General features: G+C 39.4%; 1 protein-coding gene across 2 annotated transcripts in view; it reads left to right on the plus strand.

Moving 5' to 3' along the window:
- Positions 1-936: 936 nt before the first annotated feature.
- aff2 (AF4/FMR2 family, member 2) overlaps positions 937-21116 on the plus strand; it is a 206142-nt gene continuing 185962 nt past the window's right edge. For both annotated transcript variants that reach the window (XM_046029879.1, XM_046029880.1), the window contains exon 1: positions 937-1126. In XM_046029879.1, coding sequence (XP_045885835.1) covers positions 1074-1126 — 53 coding nt within the window. In that variant the 5' untranslated portion in view covers positions 937-1073. The remainder of the gene's footprint in view (positions 1127-21116) is intronic.

A 21116-nucleotide genomic window follows, 5' to 3' on the forward strand; every position in this document is an offset into this window, starting at 1 on the left:
AGGTGATGGACTGGCCAAGCATGTCTCCAGACCTACACCCTATTGAGCATCTGTGGGGCGTCGGAAGTTGGAGGAACGCAAGATCTCTGACATCCACCAGCTCTGTGACGTCGTCATGGAGAAGTGGAAGAGGACTCCAGCGGCAACCTGTGAAGCTCTGGTGAACTATTGCCCAAGAGGGTTAAGGCAGTGCTGGAAAATAATGGTGGCCACACAAAATACTGACACTTTGGGCCCAATTTGAACATTTTCACTTAAGGGTGGACTCACTTTTGTTGCCAGCGTTGGCTGTGTGATGTGTTATTTTGAGGGGACAGCAAATTTACACTGTTATACAAGCTGTACACTCACTACTTTACATTGTTGCAAAGTGTCATTTCTTCAGTGTTCACTCACATGAAAAGATATAATCAAATATTTACAAAAATGTGAGAGGTATTCTCACTGTTGTGAGATAATGCTTTATTGTCACTGTAGATAAATGTACAAGGAAATGCAGTGTACAGCAAACTGTTGAACTTAGCTTTTATAATAGTGTGTATATAAATAAGCAACCAAAAGAAAGCCTAAAAGAATAAAAAGAAACAGATAACAGATATAGCAATAGTCATTAGTGTAAGGTGGTTTCCTGAATACTCTGACAAGTACAGGCAACAAGTGCACTTTTTAGAAGACACTGTAAAGTCACTGTTTCACATTAAGTGACACAATTTTCTTTGTGGGGGGGGGCGCACATTTATTTTTGTATGACCCCTTAAGTATGAATAGCTGTACTTGTTATGAAGGGAAATGTTTGCAGTGAATATGTCAGTGTGGCTTGTCTTCCACAGCCTTCTTCAGTGTGTGCGTGAGTGCGCGCGCGCCCTCTCCCTCCCTCCCTCCCTCCCTCCCTCTCTCCACCTCTGCCTGCCTGTCAGCTTGCCTCGACCACGTAGCAGCCTCCTGGCAGCGGCAGCCGCTTGTGTCTACTCTCCCTCTCTCTGTCACACACTCACACACTCAGTATCAGTAGCCCATGTAGAACCACGTAGCACCAGCTTTGGATTTTAGCGGCAGCAGCGGCCGAAGCAGCAATGGATCTCTTTGAATTCGACTTTTTCAGAGACTGGGAGCTTGAACAACCATGGCAAGTCCTGCGCACTTTTATTCCTGCTTTATTACCATTGTGGGTTTGTTTGTTTTCAATGTGTGTGTTTAATTCTGGAAGGTGTTAAAGGGGGTGGACGTACATGGCATCCCCGCTTTGGAGGCAACATTGCGTGTTTTTTTTTTGTTTGTTTTTTTTTTGAGATTTAGAGGCAGCCAAAGTGAGTCCCGGAGAGATCGAGCCAAACGGTCTTTCTTTGTCACCGTAAAGCTGCCGTTGTTGCTTGAGACGAACCGGGAGGCTCAGCGTGCACACGTAGTCTGCGCACACACGCACACACACACACACACACACCAACAAGCAGCGCGGCACCGGCGTTTACTGTGTCATTAAGGAATGTTTGATTTGAATGTGAGACCGCACCGGGTTAGGCTATGTGGCAGAGCGGTGACGCGGTGAGCAGCGGTGCGGTAGGGACAAATCAGGCAGTGTGAACGTGAAGATCTTAAAAATCAGGCATTTTTGGACAATGTGCTGCTTACCGGAGTTGGTCATGGACGCATGACGAAGTTGGGTTGTGATGCTTTTGGGATGTCACTGGAGCCTTAATGTGTGTTGATTGTGCATCTCTGTAGTCAAGCAATGGAGCTGTTTAGTTTTGAAGTGCTAAAACTTGATTGGCCTTCCACAGCCCACAGGGATGTGGAGTAATTTCACTACATGAAAGGTGAGCATTGTGCTGTGGTGGTCTGTAGCTCAGTCTTGCGTGCTGCTGTCATTTGCAGGCCAATGCAAAATCTTCAGTATCCCAGTAAGTTGAATATCTTTGGGCTTTAGACTGTCGTTTGGACATACCAGGACATTTGAAGGCATCACCTTGTGAATGGCATTCCTTTTTTTCTGATATTTTATGGGCCAAACAGTGAATTTGTTAAAAGAAAAAATAAACAACTAATCTGTAGATTAGAGCTAGGCCGATAAATCGCCCAGGCTGTGATATATATTGCAGATTTATCGGTATCAGTGTATCAACCAATAAGTAACTTTGAGGTAATGTAATTTATTTAATAGTCTCACCTTTACATAGTTTGTCTACCAGAGAGCTGTTGATTTTTCACCTATAAAATGTTCTGTTCAGTACATATCTTCATCACAATTTTTTTTTTAAAACTAAGGGACCTGTGTCAAGATTGTTATGTTTATGTTACGCATTTGAAAAAAAAATATTGGGCCATATATTGTAATCAGATGTTTTTTAAACTCCAAATATAGATACGTCTGCCTCAAAATGTCAGCTTGGTTCGGGCTATAATCTGTAATGAAAATAATTGTCAGTTGCAGCTCTAATCCTTACTGTAGTATATACTGCAGTGCCTTACATTACAGTCCATTAAATTAGAAAGGCAGCAGACAGTCGGAAAGAAAGGCTTTTAACACACGGGAGGCCAAAAGATGTTGGAGGTTTAAAAGACAACTGAGAGGCTGTCAGCCGAAAGAAGTCAAAATTAAGTCTATTTCTTGGAATTTATTACAAAATTGATATGTACAGAAATTAAACATATGGAAAATAATGGAGGAGCTTTATAAAAATTCAGAACAACTTGTCAGCTTGGACACTGGTTGTACTGGTCAGCTCCCAGTTTAGGCTGCATTTATGTAGCTCTTATATCCAAAATTTAAATTCACCAATTTCATATAAGGTGATCATCAACAAGCCCTTCTGGATCAAAACAATAAAATATATAACATATCCATGTTTAATGATATTAAAGACATGATCGACACCACAGGATTTACCTGGTGGATAAATACTGTATTGAATATAATTTTGAACTGTTTCACATAGTGCTAAAATAGTGAGGAGGACTGCAGGAAGTAGAGTATATACAGTCAGCCTCTCCATCTCAAATATGTATTATAGTGGGAGAACAATAACTTGGCAACCGTGTTGCTGTTTTGAATCCGTATTCCAGCGGGGAGAATGTGAGCGAGGAAAGCGACACACACTGCTGTCCCTCAGCAGCCACCGTGGAAGGGCCCTGGAGCAAGGTACTTAACCCCCCGCTGGTGGAGTGGAGCTGCTCAGGGCTCAACAGCAAGCTCAGGGTGTCTACACGTGTAACCCCCGCTGCCTCCACCACTCCATCATGCCACTGCTGTCCGTTGGTAATGATGGGAAATTGGGCTTGTACAGAAAAAAAACAAAAACCACAGCAACGTGTAAGAAAGAGCTGTTTAAAAAAGCTGGTGATGAGTGGAAATCTGATTAGAGCTTTACCTGTAGCGGAAGGTGGGAATGGAAACTAAAAGACACTCCTTGACTTATAATTGCATTTTCATGGTCTGGCATAATAAAGCAAAGTCTGGACTCCAGCTTGGAGTCAATATTTCCTTTTGATGTCCTCAGAGAAAAAGAGCACTGACAAGTTCACTCAGTTGCGCTCTTTTGAGACTGTGCTCCTGCTCAAAAGCCTAAAACAGCCCGTGTTTATGTAGGTTTGGGCCATATATGCAATACTGTACATACCATGGTAGCTATCTTTTTTATCTCTTTATCATTATCTCTAGGTGTATTATGCCAGTGTTTTATATTATATTGGATCTTTGCTTCAATGTGATGAAGTACCTTGATTTGTTGTGTGTTTAATTAGCTGGTTTAGCCAAAAAACAGATATTCCTGTTGATTTCTCGTTGGATTCTTTCATGATGCCAACTTTCTTTCTTTCACTAACCTTAACCAAGTATTTTTTATGCCTAAACCCAACCAAACCATAACCTTAGAAAACAGTCATATACATCACACTGGGGAGGCTGCGACAGCCACTTCACGCAGCTGTTGGGCAGGTATGTGGAGGGGTGAAAGTGGGCAGGGTTTGAACTTCTCTCTCAAGCAAGTCTTTGTACTACCTCCATCACGGTTAATATATAAATAATATATAAATAAAGCTTTGGAGGAACGACTGTCTGAAAGTGTGCACTGTTAACCCCATTTGTACAATCCATTGTGTTGAGACTACAAAGAGTTGTGAAAGACGGATTTCTTGAAGAGAAATCGTGGAAGAATGCAGTCAGAGAAGGATTCGACAGCAGTGTCTCTGAGTATACGCACTTTTGCCTTTAAACATGGTCGACTTGTACGAACCAGTTTATTTCAAGCACACTGAACCCTTAAACTAGTCAAATAGAAACAATACAAAAAATTCAACCTTTCCTCTGTGGTCCATGCCAAAGAAAACATAATGAAATGTATTTGGTTGGGAGTGGAGCCAGTGCAGCACATGATGCTGCTGCTCCTAACCAGAGTCTTCTCCCAACAGCTCTGGAAAGCTACTTTGATGTCGCTGACTTTTCAGTGCTAATAAACGTTAGAATGGACTCAACTGTCTGAGATTATAAGCAGGAGTACACCTCCATTGGAGGAAGAAAACCACAATGGGGAGAGAGAGTTACTTTCAAATGGACCTATTTTTCTCAAATTGTACAATGAGTTTTACAGGCTTAAAAGACGACACACACCTTCAGTAGAAACCATGACAATCAGTCAGATTGGAGTTAAAAGTCTGTCACTCGCCATTGATGTGTAGCTCCTGTTTGACAGTGGATTTTCCCTTTAAGGGAAAAAAACGAGAGAGAAAACAATCTTGAAGCTCCCCACGCCTTTGTTAAATCTGAACGAATCCAACACTGTAGGTCTCCTCCTCCTCCTCCTCCTGAAGAAATACCCTTTCATCTCCTCTCCTCTTTGTTGCTCTTTCTCCCTCCTCCTCCTCCTCCCATCTCGCTCCTTGTTTCATTCTCTCACTATGAAATCTGAAGGCTTTGTATAATTGTAATAGGGCTTGCATTGAATATTGGGTATTCCTCACTGTAATTGCCCATCATGTAGCCTGCTAATCACGGCAGTGGAATCTGGGGGAGATCGCTTTGACTTTTAATTGACACTGATGGTGATTGGTTGAACCATTTAGGTAGTTAATTAGGGAATTGATTCCACATATTGTCAGCATGGAATTATAAGATTCCAGCTGCGCGTTTTGGAGCTTAAAAGTTCACATCTATGCAGGCAAACTCTTATTATTATTGTTATGACTGGATCTCACTGGATATTTAAATAGTTTGAATGATTTTTACTTTTATGCTGTATGAAGTTGTAAAAATTGGACTAAAAATCTTGCAGTCAAAATGCTACTTCCAGACCATGAAAAAACTGAACATGGGGATAAGCTCACAAGTGGATCTGCAGGAAAAAGTGGTGATAGAGTCTACTCATGGTCACTGCATTCAATGTTCAGTCTCACAGTCCAGTATTCAATCTGCCCGTCAATCCTCCCAAGCTCTCAATCAGCTCAGTCACACGTGTGAGCTCAATACGCTCAAAATCATTCATCACGCAGACATTTCCATCCTCGCTGTGTGATGGGCCTCAGCTTGCCAAACCAGCTCCACTTGATGATACTTCACACCAACATCATCGGCAGCTCGGAGGCTGTGAAAGGAAGCTGTGTCTCATCCCAAACTCCTAAGAATTCACAAACAAATGCTCAAAAACTAACAGCAGATAACACTGAAGGAAGCCTTGTATCTGGAAGAAATCCTTTTTATCCCTCGCTGGTGGAACAATTATTTCTCAGTGCTGTAAAAAAAAAAAAACCTGCTCTGTCAGCAGGTGTGAACCAGAGTGAAGAAGCTTAGAAAATCAGTCAGATCACCTGCGTGGAAGCAGTCGCTGGTTCTGAAGTCCCAATTCAATCAATTTTCAATTTTACTTTTCACTTTATTGTTGCGCTTTTTTATTTTGAAGTTCTAATACTACATAAACGAACAAAGACAAACACAACTACAAATAAATTTAAATATTCTCAACAAAAAACAATCTTGACAGCTTAAATAAAAAATGGGCATAAAGAAAAAAGAAGCATTAAAAGGTTATAGGAGGATGCACTGTGCCAATGTTTTAGAAAAACTCACATTTCACATTTTTAAGAGGCTGGAGCCAGAGAATGTTTAACAATTGTGCTTGATTCCAACAATCGCTATCCTTAGCTCAGTTTTGGTCTCCACCAACTCATGAAACAAATATTCAGCTCTTTAGCTGCTAAATGCTCCACAGTAAGTCTCTAACTGTCTGTTGTTTTGGTGTACAGTGGGTTTTTAGTGCTGGCCTGCATAAAACAGCCATGCTGACAGAACAGTGAGACTGAACCAAAACAATTGAGTTGCTGGAGTAAAAACAAAACAAGGAAAGGTGCTGAAACACTACGTAGAGCTGATAGAAACTACCAGTGACAATTCTGTGGCTTTACCACTACGATTCACAGTTTTCCATTCCATTTCCATTTTTCCATTCATTTAATTCATTGATAATATAAAAAAATGAATAGAGCAGCTGTAGTTTTCAGATTTTAAAAAAAAACACACTCACCAGTTTCATGTGGATTTAATTTATTCCAGAAGTATTTATTCCATTGTGGGCAGAAGAATAATTTTGAGTACTTGTCAGTGATCCACTGCAGACTTGGACTGAATTTTTCCCTTGCTGCAAAGGATGTAATATTATACAGATGTGTCTTTCCAACTGTGTATACATTTTAATGAGCTAGTCTAGGTAATAACGAGACTGAATCTCCAAATCAACTGAATTTTTTTTTCTCAGTTTCGTCTTTTAGTATTTAGATCCAATATCACCGCAACACGACACAAGGCCATAAACAATCCATTCACGTACCACATCTGAGACATATTAAGAGTCTACCATACCACAAGTAGGTGAACTATTCCCAACTGAATTGCTCTGGTGCGATTACATAGTTCTTGCATTCTTACAGATATCTTTAACGTAATAATCACTTACTGAAGCGGACAGTCGATTTTAGTCTTTTTAGTATCATACGTTTTTAGGGATCTCAGAGAAACCTTGCAAAAGATATCTATAGAAACACTAGAAGTAAAATAACTGATACAGTCCTGTCAGCTGGGCGGCACGGTGGTGCAGTGGTTAGCACTGTTGCCTCACAGCAAGAAGGTCAAACCCCGGTTTCCCCAGCCTTTCTGTGTGGAGTTTGCATGTTCTCCCCGTGTCTGCGTGGGTTCTCTCCGGGTGCTCCGGCTTCCTCCCACCATCCAAAGACATGCAGGCTTGGTTAACCTAAATTGTCCTTAGGTGTGAGCGTGAGTGGTTGTTCGTCTATGTGTGGCCCTGCGATGGACTGGCGACCTGTCCAGGGTGTACCCCGCCTTTCGCCCGATGCCAGCTGGGATAGGCTCCAGCATAATAAAATGCCTCAATCCTAAGAAATCCTAATTAAGGAGCCTTTGAGCTAATTATTCAGTAGATGATCCACTTATATTATCACATTACACAATTGGTGTGATAATATACAGTCATTTTATATTATAAATGCATAAAAATTGCTGAATTGGGTTCAACTGTTAAAACTTTATTAGTGAATAAATGTAGACCCCTATCTAATGCTGAGAGTTGGAGTGTTTGCATTGGCTCCATATAAAGAGCTAAGCCATCTGTTCAGTTTCTTAAGTGTCTTATAAGAAAATAAAATATCAACCATCTGGATGGGATATAAAATCCTCAGCAGAACATTTATCTTTATCAGTGAAATGTTGCCCATCCAAGATGTAAGGAGAGAGCAGCCCCCCCCCCCCTTCAGTTCACATACAGTTGGCCTGTATAAGGACATATCTCTTGACACAGGAGAAAGGGGGGAAAGGAAAAATTGGCGCCTCCCATATCGATGAGAGAAAATGAGTGATTATACATAGAAAATCATTAAACTCTTCATCACAGTCACTACTACACTCATATGCTCCAGGGGCTTTTCTCTTCTGCATGTTTTGTACAGCTTCATCAAAAGTAATGGAAGCTTTCAAAATGGACATCTGTTCCTTAGAAGTGGATGGCAGATCTAATCCAGCGAAGAAGCTCTCTATTAACTTTAGAGGCATCATTCTTTTGTTGCAGAGGAAAATAAATGAAAGGAGACTGAAATAAATATAAAGAAGTGTTACCATCCTGAACTAATTCAACTCAACATCACACTAAAAATCCACCCTCACAACTGCAGCACTTTAATGACACCATATTCCATGTACAAAGCCTATAAGCTTAGTACGAGTCAAACTGAGTAGGCCTTTCAACATACTGTAATATTACAAAAAATAAAAGGTTTCCGAACCACGTTAAGCTACAGCACCCTAACCTAAACCAAGTAAAGGTTTTAACTAAAATTTAAGACTCATTCATCCAGTAGATACATTAGCTATTACAATACTATACAGTACCTCTGCCTGGGGCTCAGTCTGTGGCAGAGCTGAGCATATAAACAAAGACACAATATAAACGACAAAACTATTTTAGACATATTGAGTGTCTGGTGATGGAGGAGTGGATGGAGCAGTGGATAAGACACATGCCTTTGGTGTGTGTGACCTCTGACATATAAAGCAATTGTAAGTCGCTTTGGATAAAAGCGTCAGCTAAATGAATAAATGTGAAATGTCCAGAAACATGCAGTCGGCCTTCTGTCTCGTCCAAGGTAGATTTGAATTCTGCTCTTGGAGTCTTGGAAAGTCTTGGAGGCTTCATCAACCATAATTTGCACCTCAGCAGGACACAGTAAACGCATATGTTCTGTTATGTGCTACGTTCCCCGAGCATCAACTTCACCATGCCAAACATTACATAGCCCCTTGTTGGATAAATGATGACATCTAATTATCACTGGCCAAGGGCACTGACTGGGATCTGGTTTAGCTGCAGGTGGGATTTACCTGCTCCACTGTAATGCAGCCTACTTTGGTCTGCAGGTGTAGGAACTCTGGTAACCATCTCTAAGAGAACTTGATTGGAACTTGCAACGCCTTTGCTCTGTCAGAAATCCCCATAACGTGGATATGGTGACAGAATCTGCAGTCTTTCAAAGCTTCAGAAAACACTTCGTTATTAGCGACATTCACACTAGCATTGACTGAGGATGTCACAGCCAATGCTTTTCCTAAATAAGTTTTGAGACTCCCCTAATTGTTGCACACAATCCATGTCATGGATAATTAGCCAAAAGACCACAAGGCTCAGTAAAGTGTATTGCGACTATTAGTTATAACACCATAATCCCCAGAAGTCAAACTTCTGCTTTATTTATTGAGTTGGATAATGATTTACATGAAATCTTTAAATAAACCAGATTAGTAATTGTTAATAGTTTTAAAATGTCAAATCTGTAGCTGGACCATCACACGTTCTTCATCATACAGGAAAATGGTAGATTTTGCTTAGTAATATCTTTAAAAATGTATTTAAATTAAATTAAACTAAATGTCACACAGACAATGAAACGATCATTTAAAAAACACGTCAATTCACACACAGCAAATTACCATGACAAACATCAGATGATAAGACCCAACAGGCACTCAGTGGCTCAATGAGGTGCAATAAAAAGTCACTCATGAGTGCAGCTGAAGTGCTCACACTGAGGTATGTCTCTCTGAGCTGCAATATCTTTATTAAAAAAGACTGATAGAATAGAAGATAGAGTGTTCCCCCGGATCAAACGCTGCTGCAAATGAAAGCTGCCAGTTTACCAAATAAGCAGAAATGGAGATTGCTGCACTGTGTTGACATATTATTTTCTGTTAATGGTGTGCAAAAATCAATAGATGTGACTAAAAGCCTTGTAACTACTAATTAGACTATAAAGCACAATAGCGTACATAACTGTACCGGATCTTCCCCATGGGATCAGATCACCGAGCTTCTGTTGTAGCTGCTGTTCTAATATTGGCAGAGTTTCCCACCTATTTATCTGTGTAGTTATTGCTCCAGAGTCCTTTATATGTCTTTTTTTTAAAGATTACTTTGGGGTTTCTTTTTCTTTATCAGAGAAAACACAGTGGAGAGATAAGGGGAGGGCTGTTGTAGAGTTGTTGAACCACACTCAAACACAACAGAGAGAGGGGGACAGAATTGATGTGAAAATTACCAGAAAGTGTAACATCCATCAGATATGGATCTGCATGCAGTAGCTGTAAAATGTTGCGCAGCACAACATGAAGAAGTGCATGATAATATGAAATGTGTATTTTTGTATTTATTTATTGAGTAATACATTTTATTAATTAGTAAACTATTTGCCTCAGATCATTTACATTCATTTGCTCTGAGAACTGAATTAAGAATGGGTCAGATTAGTTAATGAGGGGCTTGCTTGGAATTATATTCCCTAATTTGTTGTTTAAACTAATTAAGAATTAGTTTGATTTGTTAATCAAGTATTTGCTTAAAGTTGTGTTGCTTAATTTGTTGTGAAATTTTGATTAGTAATTAGTTAAATTAGTTAATGCGGTACAGTAATTGGTCTGAAACACTCATTCAGATGTCATCAGAATGATGTTCATTGATTATGATGTGATTTTGTATGATAAGTGAGTTATTGACCAGCGATTGTTCTGTTTAATTTCTGTGGGGAGCTCATGTTTCATTTACTCCGGCAGCTACGTCTGGCCACCTTCGCATTCTTTGGTATTTGCCCGTTGGAAATCGAAAATGGGTGAGGGGGGGTGCAAACAGATTTACACATTACTACTAATGCTACTCTTACCACTACTTGTAAAAAGACTAAGCTTTCCAAAATGGTTTTAACTGCTGTACCTTATAAAAAAAACTAAATCCTAACACATAATAAAAGTCGTGACTGGGCAAGGCATATCAGAAGGACTATGTGTGTATGTGTTGGAGGGTTTAGAAAAAGAGAGAGCACAAGAGAGCGAGAGACTTGGCAGTCAACACCAGGTAGCTTCTGCCCTCATGCCCCCGAGATACCAAGACAATACACACACACACACGCGCGCACACACCCCATGGCCCGAGGTTGGCAGAGCCATCTGCCAAGAGGAGCATGGTGCTGAGGAATGATAACACACACAAACTCTCTCTCTCTCTTTCTTTAATACGCACATACACACATCATGGCTTGAACCCCGTGCTCTAGTAGTTCTCTCTCTGCTGTAGCTGGCAGTTGATATTGCTGATACCTACTTTGTGACTGTATATCTCTATAAATGTGTGTTTGTGTGTGTGAGTATTTTAAGGAGGCAGTAAGCCGACTTAATTCTTGCTTTACACAGACATATTGGAAATCTGTCTAGCTGTCTGTTAGAGGGATGTTTTAGCCTTCAGAACTTGGATATTTTAGCAGATTAATTTTATCTAACATCATTATGGTGAAAACACATGTTTCTCGCAGAGTCCTGCCCAGGTCCACCTTTGTAAACCCATACCTGTCCTCCACCTGCATTAATTATTTTATAATTTATAAATAATGAAATGGGTATAGGTACGCCAGGCGTAGCTACCACTGAGGCCATGTCCTACACATTTATATCTGGGAATTGTTTTATCGACCTGGGGGTAGTTTACAGTCTACAATTACTGTAAAAATGACACATGGTAGCTTTTTAATTGGGTGATTCTAGTATAGATTTAACATATTCAAAGCTGAATTTAGGCCTACAAGTTGGGATTACTACCTATTATCACAATGCCCCCCAAACTCTACTTGTTCCAGTTAATCAAAACATTTTATTTCTATTGGCATCTGGTCTGAATTTTCGGCGGGGTTGGGGCAGGTGCGTTGGGGGGGGATTTCAAAAATCCTGACTACAGCCCCTGTTGGGTACCATCATTAATTATTTAAATATTCTGGCATGACATCGTAAATGAGTGGGAATTTACCTCTTGTGTGTTCCTACAATGTTGAGCTGGGTATAGTGATTTTTTTTTAAATTTTCGATAAAAATCCAAACCTTGACAATTGCTTTTCTGGTGCTGGTAAAGATAAAAAATGTAAAGACTACAACACAGCAAATTATTTTCATCTCTTTTTCTTTATGCTTATTTTTTTTCTTTTTGCCTGTTTATTTCAAACGCAGCCCGCTGGCATCTAATTAATGTTTTATCTGTACCTGCAAATTCTAAAACAATTCATCACTACAAAAGTACTAAATTAAGGCTCTTACAGTTTTCCATGTTTTTGAAACATCAAAGGAGGATGTTGTTCTCTAATAGAGACATTTGTTACATTTGAAGTTAATGGTTAAAAATCTTGTAGGTTGTAGGTACAATTTGCATAAATAATTACCTTTACCATGCTCAGTTTTGCTAAACAGTAAAGTAGTAGTAGTAACAGTAAAGAGAAAGATACCCACCTGAAGCAGCTAACGATATTTTGCGATTTCTAGCTAGCTGGTTAGGATAGAACAGTAGCAAGTGCATTTGCTTTTTTTGTATATGTACAAATCCATACGTTTAAATGATTACTGGACCATTGTGCTATACATTTCATTCCACATAAAGAAAATAATTAGACTCAACAATATTAAAGGTCATTTTCCTTTTTTCATCAGGTATCATGTTAACTAGGGGTGTGTAGGCCTATTACTCACTCACAGACAACTGACCATAATAATGAAATACACAAATTAATAAAAGATAAATAAAAATCATGATCAGTTGGGTGTTTCATTAAATACTGAACTTACATATAATAATACATATATATCAAACAAAAGAGAGAGCGACATAACAGGGAACACTAAGCAGTTGAGTGTGTTTCACATGTGTGTGCACATTTCAGATTTGAATAAAGAGACGGACAGCTAGAGCTAGTTAGCCTCACAGGACAGTAGATTAAATGCTGAATTTAAATTAAACAGAAGTAATAAAACTGCATTAGAAAGCAGGGAGACATTGTGGAAGTGAGAGCGAGACAGAGACGGAGAGGGCTAATGACGTAGCTTTTCTAGCCAAGGCCAATTTACTGTGAGGTTTCGAAAGGTCATCTCCTACATGGAGGCCTGTCTGTGACAAATTACATTATTTACACCGGGTAGAAAGAGGCAGCGAGACCGAGGGAAAGGCGGAGACTGAAAGAAGAGAGAGGAAGAGGAAAGAGTGTGTTTGACTGTAATTGGTCTACAGTGTTAACACGAGACCCTGAAGACATTTGCTAACACGTTTCTTAATGATGCTCTTATCAAAGCACAACACCTACATTTTTGACACGGGACTTGCTATAAAGAGATGTTTTAGCGCAGCATTTTGATGTTTTAATTTTTGTGCACAACTTGCACTGTACGCTGCAAAGGCCGCCGCTTTAACTCGCAGCTGTGGGGACATTATATAACAAAAAATTAAATTCACAATTTCAGGCAATTATCTGCAGCATTTTTGCAGTCGCTCTGTTACTGATTTCTTTGACATGGCATCTTTCTAACTGGCTCCCTGTTTATCAAAGCTTTATTATTTACTGCTGTAAACACTCAGTGTCATGCAGGTGAGTTTTTTCATGGAAAACCCCTGTGGAGCTAAGGAAGTGGTGTGTTCGGTTCGTCTTAAGGTAAAGAAGTGGGTAATTAGTGTGAGCAGCATGGCTGGACAGACAAAACAAAAGAGCGCCACCGACAGAAAAACTGAAGAAGACGTCTCACACACTTTTTGAGTGACAAGTGCACTCTGGAAAGTGCATTGCAGAAGCTGTTTGATTGACAGGTGGTCCATGGGAACTGCCAAAGATGGTGAAAAGAAACTCACACAAAACCTTACAATTTGTGAGATGCTGTAACAGCTACATTATGTTACATTGTATCATTATTTGCAAGGTGAGTTGGTAATGCATTATCTTACACTACATAATGATAATTCCATTGGTTATTTTCACCGCATTAAAGAAACTAAACTGCTAAGCGGTGAAATGAAGACATTTCAATGTTTTTTATTTCCCCTGGAGGAGAAGACCCAGTTCCCGTAAGACCAGCTTAGTGTGTGCGTATGTCTGTGTGTCCCCTGGGCTATCCAGAGAAGGGAAGAGCCAAAGGGATTAGCAGTTAAATGGTTTGGGGTTTGGGAATGAACAGAAATATTAATATTTAGATATAATAATAAAGGAAATGTCTTAAATGAATAAAGCATAATATTTGATTAACATCCCACAGTAAGTGCACAAAAACGTACTGTAAAGAAAATATCAATCTTATCTCTGTTATTGTAAGTGTGTAGAAAATGTTTCATGTTGCTACTAAAAGACTAATTGGAGAATTGTTCGCTATGATTGATTGTGCTGAAAAACATGTTCTCTATATCATTACAATTTAAAATTGCATTATAATGTGCATTTTACACCTTTATTTGTAAGGGATACTGATGATGCAGATGTAGTGCTGCGGCATCGTAACACTCTTTATAATTACAATCAATTGTAGAATTTGAAACATTTGTGGCTTAGTGACTAAATTAGGGCCCTTATAGATTTCTGTTTGGAGGATGTTCTCCAGACAAAAAGGGAAATTTATATGAACAATTACTTTTTACTAGGCTCAGTTTGGGAAAGAACTAAGAAGAAAAGCGAGAAAGATACTCACATGGATCTGATGAAAGCTGGTTTCTATCAACAGGCAGCAGCTATCTGTAAACAGTGTTTTGTGATTCTAGCTAGCGTAGAACAGTAGTAACAATTAGCACTTTTTTGTGAGTATTTTAACTGGTTACCAGACTGTTAATTAATTAAATTTCAGCTCTAATAAAGCTAAATATTGGACTCAACCGTACTGAATTTAATATTCACTTTACATTAGCTGTTTATGTAGCCATGTTGACGTGACGCTAGCTAGCTTCTTTTTTAGCAAGAATGTCTTACCATTAACATTTCATAAGGCATTACATTTCTTATATCCCAACAAGAGAAAATAATTTCATAATATCGTTACTTAAGTGTTGTTGACCAAGTGTAATTAATAAGAGTGGTAATAACTTATTTGATGGTCGGTGCTTATTATCAAAAGGATCCCAGTCCTCATTTTCTCCTGCAGTGCTCCTCTGTGTCCTCTATCTGTCACTCCTGCTCCCCTGCAGGACATTTATTACCTCTTTATCAACTAATTCATAATTATCCTGTGTCACTCTCTGCCTCTTTCTTCAGTGCCTCCCCTCTCTTTCCTCTTTCTGTTAACCTTTTCCTATCTCTCTCACCCCTCTTCCTCTCCTTGCCTCTCCCCGGCCTTCCTTCAGAGGCCTGCTAATACATTTGTTATCAACCTTCTCCCTAATTAACATGCCCCCTCTTTGTGTGAGTCTTTCCTATCTCTATTACTCTGTCGAGATGTCTTATTCACTGTCTCCTGTTTCATTCTGACTTCTTCCGCATCTTCTCTTTTTCTGTCTTTCTCATTTTTGTGAATAGATGAATTTCAGGACGGCTCCTCACCTTCACTTCTGAGGCTCTATTATCTACAGACAGACAATTTGTCTGTCTGAAAGCCAGAAGGACACGGAGATCCATTTTCTGTGTGAATGTGTGAGCTTGTGTATCTCCATCTGTCTCAGCTTCTCTTGCTTTAGCAGTGTCTCTCTGTATGTCTTTCGCTGTGGTTTTGTGTCGTCCAGCCAAGTTGTTCTCAAGCTGTGGTCTTAGTCTCGTACTCCTTGGCAGGCTCCCATACTGGGTTCATGGGTCTTCTGTGTGATTGCTATTAGCTTTCACTTTAAATGTTGACCTATAACATCTCCTCCTCAGTGTAATTGTTCTTAAGGTCCTGTATCAACCCTTGAAAAGAAAAGAAAATTGAATTTGTTGTGTACATTTGACATTAGGAAACAGCTTACAGCAAAAAACATTAACATTTGTTGTAGAGGAGTTAGTTTTACACCCTTTTACTAGCATCAGTATTGGTAGCAATGCTACAAATGTATGCTCTCACCCCCAAAACCCCCCACATCCAGTGGACACCTCCAAGCCTCCAAGCTTGCATGCAACTATGCAAAGATACACAGACACACCCTCGATAGAAAATTTTACTGCTTATCCAGCACATGAACAGGAGTAGGCTACTAAATGTAATTTGTCACCTTAGACAGGTTTGCATTTGTCATGTACGCTGTTTTCAGCCCAGGCAGAATTTCAACATTTCTGTCATTGCAAGTACTGTTACAATAGAGCCATAGTTCAGCTGTTAGTACAGCCTTGGAGTGTGTTGTTTAGTCTGCTGTCATGCACTGGACTTTTCTACAGCGGCTACTACATTGTGTAACTCTTGTACTGTGCCAGCATAAGTCAGGAGGGCCAATCCAATTTACTTATCCAAGTAAAGTGAAGAAATTCTGACACAATACATTTGAACAATGTAGTAACAGTGCAAACTAGTTGATATTATAAGTTGAGTTCATTGTCAGTGTTTACTGGCAGTTACAGTGCATCAGTGAGACAGAAAAAAACATGATTGTTACTGTGATAACTTTGCAAAGTTATATAATTCTGTCTAATAGCATTGAAAAATGTTTTGGCATCTGATAAGCCTGAAACTCCCCTTCCTGACTCATATATCTTCTCACTTGTTCCTGTTGAAATATACCCACATCAATTATGGCTGAATAATTACTCAAACTTATATCAAAATCGCAATATGGCCTACTACAATTTTCACGATGTTTGTTAAAGTTGATATGTGTGTCAAATAACCTGGCCTACACATTATATTATAAAGACCAAACAATTCTAAATAATTCTAAAATGCTAAAAGTGTTTTTTTCTAAACATATAGCCAAAGTGAAACCAGAACTTCCACATTCTGTTCCAAAAATAGGAAAATGTTGTGTAAAAATCACTCTGACATTTGTAATAGCATAAATATTAAACATAATTTCCCATAACCAACAGAAAAACAAGACATGAGTATTGAGGAATAATTATAAAGGCAGGGGATATTCTGCAGTTGCAATAAAAGATATAAATTGCCCCAATTACATTTTACCACACAAAGTAGTTTTAGGTGCTTAACTTGACAATGCGGTGGCTTAAAAGATCTTTCTGAATGAGCTCTTTCAGTAAAAATTGACTGTAACAACAAGGAAAAGAAACTGACTTTTTCTCCTCCATTCTGTTTTTCAGTGAGGACTGACCATCTTTAGTACATGTTATTCTACCAACAGAGACAGATTCTTTATAATTTTGTGTAATCCTAACTACACTACTGCTAAACACAGTAGGATAAAAAACCCTTAGTTGAGCCTCATTAACCTGTAGATAGATGGCAGTAGTTTGGTGAGGACACACTGTAAGCTGTAAGCCTTCACTCTGCCCATACAGCTAGTGGAGAAAATGGCTAACAGGGAGCTCAATCAATACACTTAGTGTGCACGTATGTTTGTGAGTCTGGCTCTTGCTCGACTGTGTGTGTGTGTGTGTGCATTTGCATTATGTATGTATGTGCATGCGCATCTGTAACCACGCACATGCTGTCTAAATGTGTATTGATCCTGAGGTGTTGTTTTGTGTATCTGATGGTCTGCTGTCTTTTAGTTTCATTAAGTTTGTCTCGCACACACAAATGATGACAGATGAAGCCAACAGAAGCATGATTCATCAGTGTGATTTTTAAGAGTAGTCTCAGGACATTTGTCAGCTCTCAGGGGTTCGACTTGATGCATTGTGGGTAGTGTGTGGAGAATTCCTTACTCCTTTTTTGAGTCTTCTTTGAGCTTCAACTATTCACACACTCACACATACACACAACACGACGAGAGAGAGAGATGCGGTCTGTGTCAATACTTGCACATACTACACTGAAGGCTTGTATTCGACAGGGATTCGATTGCTTTATCCTTGATGCACACACAATCACTGGACGTGCACATTGCGCTCAGCTGGTCCTGCTGTTTGTGTTTACTGATACCACATCTCTTCTCTAGTGTTTCTTAGTTTGTGTTTCACATCATCTCTTTGATGCGTTCTCATCATTATTTCCCTCTCATGTAGCTTGCAGTGTATTATTTAATAGATAACTGGCAAAAAATAAATCTTTTTTTAATACTTTTGGAAATTTCCTTACTCCTCTTGAAATAATTCTACACCATTTGTCTTACTCAGTCTCCTGAGATGAGTTTGATCTTGATGAAATACATTCTTACAGAGTAACTGCAATTTACATCTGTTGTTAGCAGATCAATATCTACTCAATGCATCAGTCTAACCACTGGCATTTTGTAAATCTATCAAATATTAGGCTAAGGGACAATACAAAAATTATTCGGATGGGGACCGGGGCTGAACTTAAGTTTCAGAAAGGCCATACCGAGTGTCATTAATAAAGCTCTGTGTACCCCTGAGTAAGACTGAATGTTAATAGTGGAATTACTTTCACATCCATAATACCATACCATAATATAACATGGATGAGAAACAACCAGATAACCCTGCCTAATCATGTCTTATACAGTTCCTAAATAGTTGTGTATTTTTTGGATATAAATCAAAAGTCATTCCAACTTAATTTCGAGACATTAGGACCATAATAATGTACTTTTCTCTTAACCAGCGGTAGCTGGTTTGGGTCCTGAGCATTATTTTTAGTGCCACCATTAGGCAAATAGGAGCAACATTTGTTTTGAAGCATTTGCACATCATTAGATATGTAGTTATACACAAGTCTCCAGGCTCCCAGGGGGATATTGTGAAACAGCTGGAGGGGAATAATAAGGATAATAAACCTGTGCAAAAACAATGGAGTCTCAGACCCTGCGGGGCTTGAACCTCAAAAGATGATAGAAAGAAAGAAACCAGGTCAAATTGTTAATGCTACTGTAAATAACAACACAAAAACACAAAGCCCATCATACATACCAGCTCCCAGAAGTTCTCACATAAACATATAATGCCCACCATCTCTCTGGACGCCCATTCAGTCCGCTCTTTGTCTCCCTTTATTCTTTTCTTTTCTATGTATGTCTTTGTCTTTTTCTCCCAGGTTTACTTCTTCTATTGCTCTTGTTCTCTCAGTATAATCACCATGTTATCAGAGTAAATCCTTCAGACTGAAGTCTTTTGGCTTCATGTGGATTTTCCTCATTTATTTTATAATATCATGCTTTAGTTATTTTAGTCAGCGATAACATTCGACTTTCTTATTTCTAGAGACTAAAAGGAGATCTCTATAATGTGAAACAGCGCTGTGCTGAGACTCCAGCTATAATTACTCTCTAAAGATATATTTCTTTATCATCTTGGTGAATTTTCAGATGTGGTTAGCGAGCCCTAAAAAGTCAGACAACCCCTTTTTTAGATAGTAGATGGTAGTGTATGGTTTTACTTATGAACTCTTGTCAGTTTTACACAGACAATGTACATTTTGTGTAATTGGTGCTCCATTGGTGGTACGTGGTTTGCAAGTTTCCAGTGTTCCTGTGGTTTTAAGCTGGGGAAAAAATCTGAATTGTGAATGCTTCAATTTCGACGCTTTGTCTTCTCTGGTTCCACTTACACTCCATCACTGAGAGAAACCTCGACCCGTGGCTACTTTCTTGAAAAGTTCAGGGCTGTTGTTTAGTAGCTGTCAGATTCACTGCTGCTTTGTAGCCTTTCGGTAACCTTTGAGATGTGTGGGATGCTTGCAACCTGCCTGCTCACTTGTTGACTGGTTTGTCGAGTAGCAGTCTGAGTGATATTTACACTGATAATCTCTGGTGTGAAGTTGCAGATAAGTAATAGTTTGTGGCAATGTTCAGTATCTTTAGAGGTTTCTTAACTCAAAGTTTAAGCAATGAAACTATATCTGAAATCAGCTTTATTCAGCTTCTGTTAAAGGTATTGTGGAGGATTTTGTATTATCCAAATGGAGGTTCTAAGGCTGAATTCAGACCAAATCATGTGCTACGGTAAAAAATGCAGCTCCTCCCATTCATTTTTGTTGTCGCTTTAGGCTGCAACGCTGGGGGCCACAGAGGATGCTGGAAATAAAAACGCAGCTACCTGCAGGGGAAACGTTGAAACACAATATATTTTTGCAACCCGACGTCACGTTGCAGTTTTGCAACCCGACGTCACGTTGCAGTAGCCAACCCGGCCACAGTGTTTCACAGTCAGCCTGGAATACCACTGAAACCAGGCGGAGAACATGGACCAAACTAAGAGACTCTCCTAGTTGTGTCCTCACTTGGTTTGTTTTGCATACCCAGCTTCAATGTCTGTGTCTGGCTTGCAGTCTATGCTGAAAAATGGCCATACCAAGAATCTTCCATGGAGTTTTTATTCATTTGTTTGAGAGAGAGAGAGAGGGAGAGGCGGTCGAGCGACCTAGAGTGAATGAGGAGGAGAGGGAGCGCTGGTAGCGAGTAAACCGGTGAATCAGAGAAATAAAAATGTTATTTTCTTATTGATTCACAGCGGATCAGTTCTAAAGGACAAATAACACTCCCACACAGTGTCTGAATTCAGCCTATTGACAGAGAGGGTTGCAAGTTTTTTGTGATTTTGGGCTAGTTGACTTGACATCTTAAGATGCACTGGACCAATTACATGAACTGAAGTCAAGGATCATAGAAAAAACCAATAAGACATACAGTATTCATTAAAATCTTTTATGAAATACAATAATTTTGCATTAGAATCAGTCAAAAGGAAAACACCACTCATTAGATTTCTTGCTAAATATGAAGCTAGAGCCAGGAGACGTTAGCTTAACTTAGAGATAAAGAGGAAACAGCTAGCTTGGCTCTGTTCAAAAGTTAAAGCATTCAACACAGCTTCATTAGCATGCATACATGAGGGTGCTGTCAATTGTCTCATCTAACTCTCAGCAAGAAAGCAAATTAATGTATTTCACAAAATGTTGAACTATTCATTTACAATCCTCCCTGAATAGCATGGATCAATTCGACTAAATCCATCACTGTGAGGGATCACACTAACTGGACGACATCCAACTTGTAATAGCAGTACTATGTCTGCCCAATGTATTGACAAACTGGTCTTTCAGTCTGACTCCATATTAGTGGGGTTTTTTTCTTCTGGAGCTGGCTGTGTCAGTTTGTAAGGCTACATCACCGTAAGCCAGCCTGTGCCTGCGAAGGGATAACAACTGAAAACAGATTCCAGGTCCCGTCCGACGTTTTCACACTGACAGAACACAGAGTCCTTGTCTGTCTGAATCTGCTGAAGAACGAGTCTTCTCAAAACATCATATCCCCGGT

This window comes from Micropterus dolomieu, linkage group LG19 (genome assembly GCF_021292245.1).
Source record: "Micropterus dolomieu isolate WLL.071019.BEF.003 ecotype Adirondacks linkage group LG19, ASM2129224v1, whole genome shotgun sequence".
In the NCBI taxonomy this organism is placed as follows: Eukaryota; Metazoa; Chordata; class Actinopteri; order Centrarchiformes; family Centrarchidae; genus Micropterus; species Micropterus dolomieu.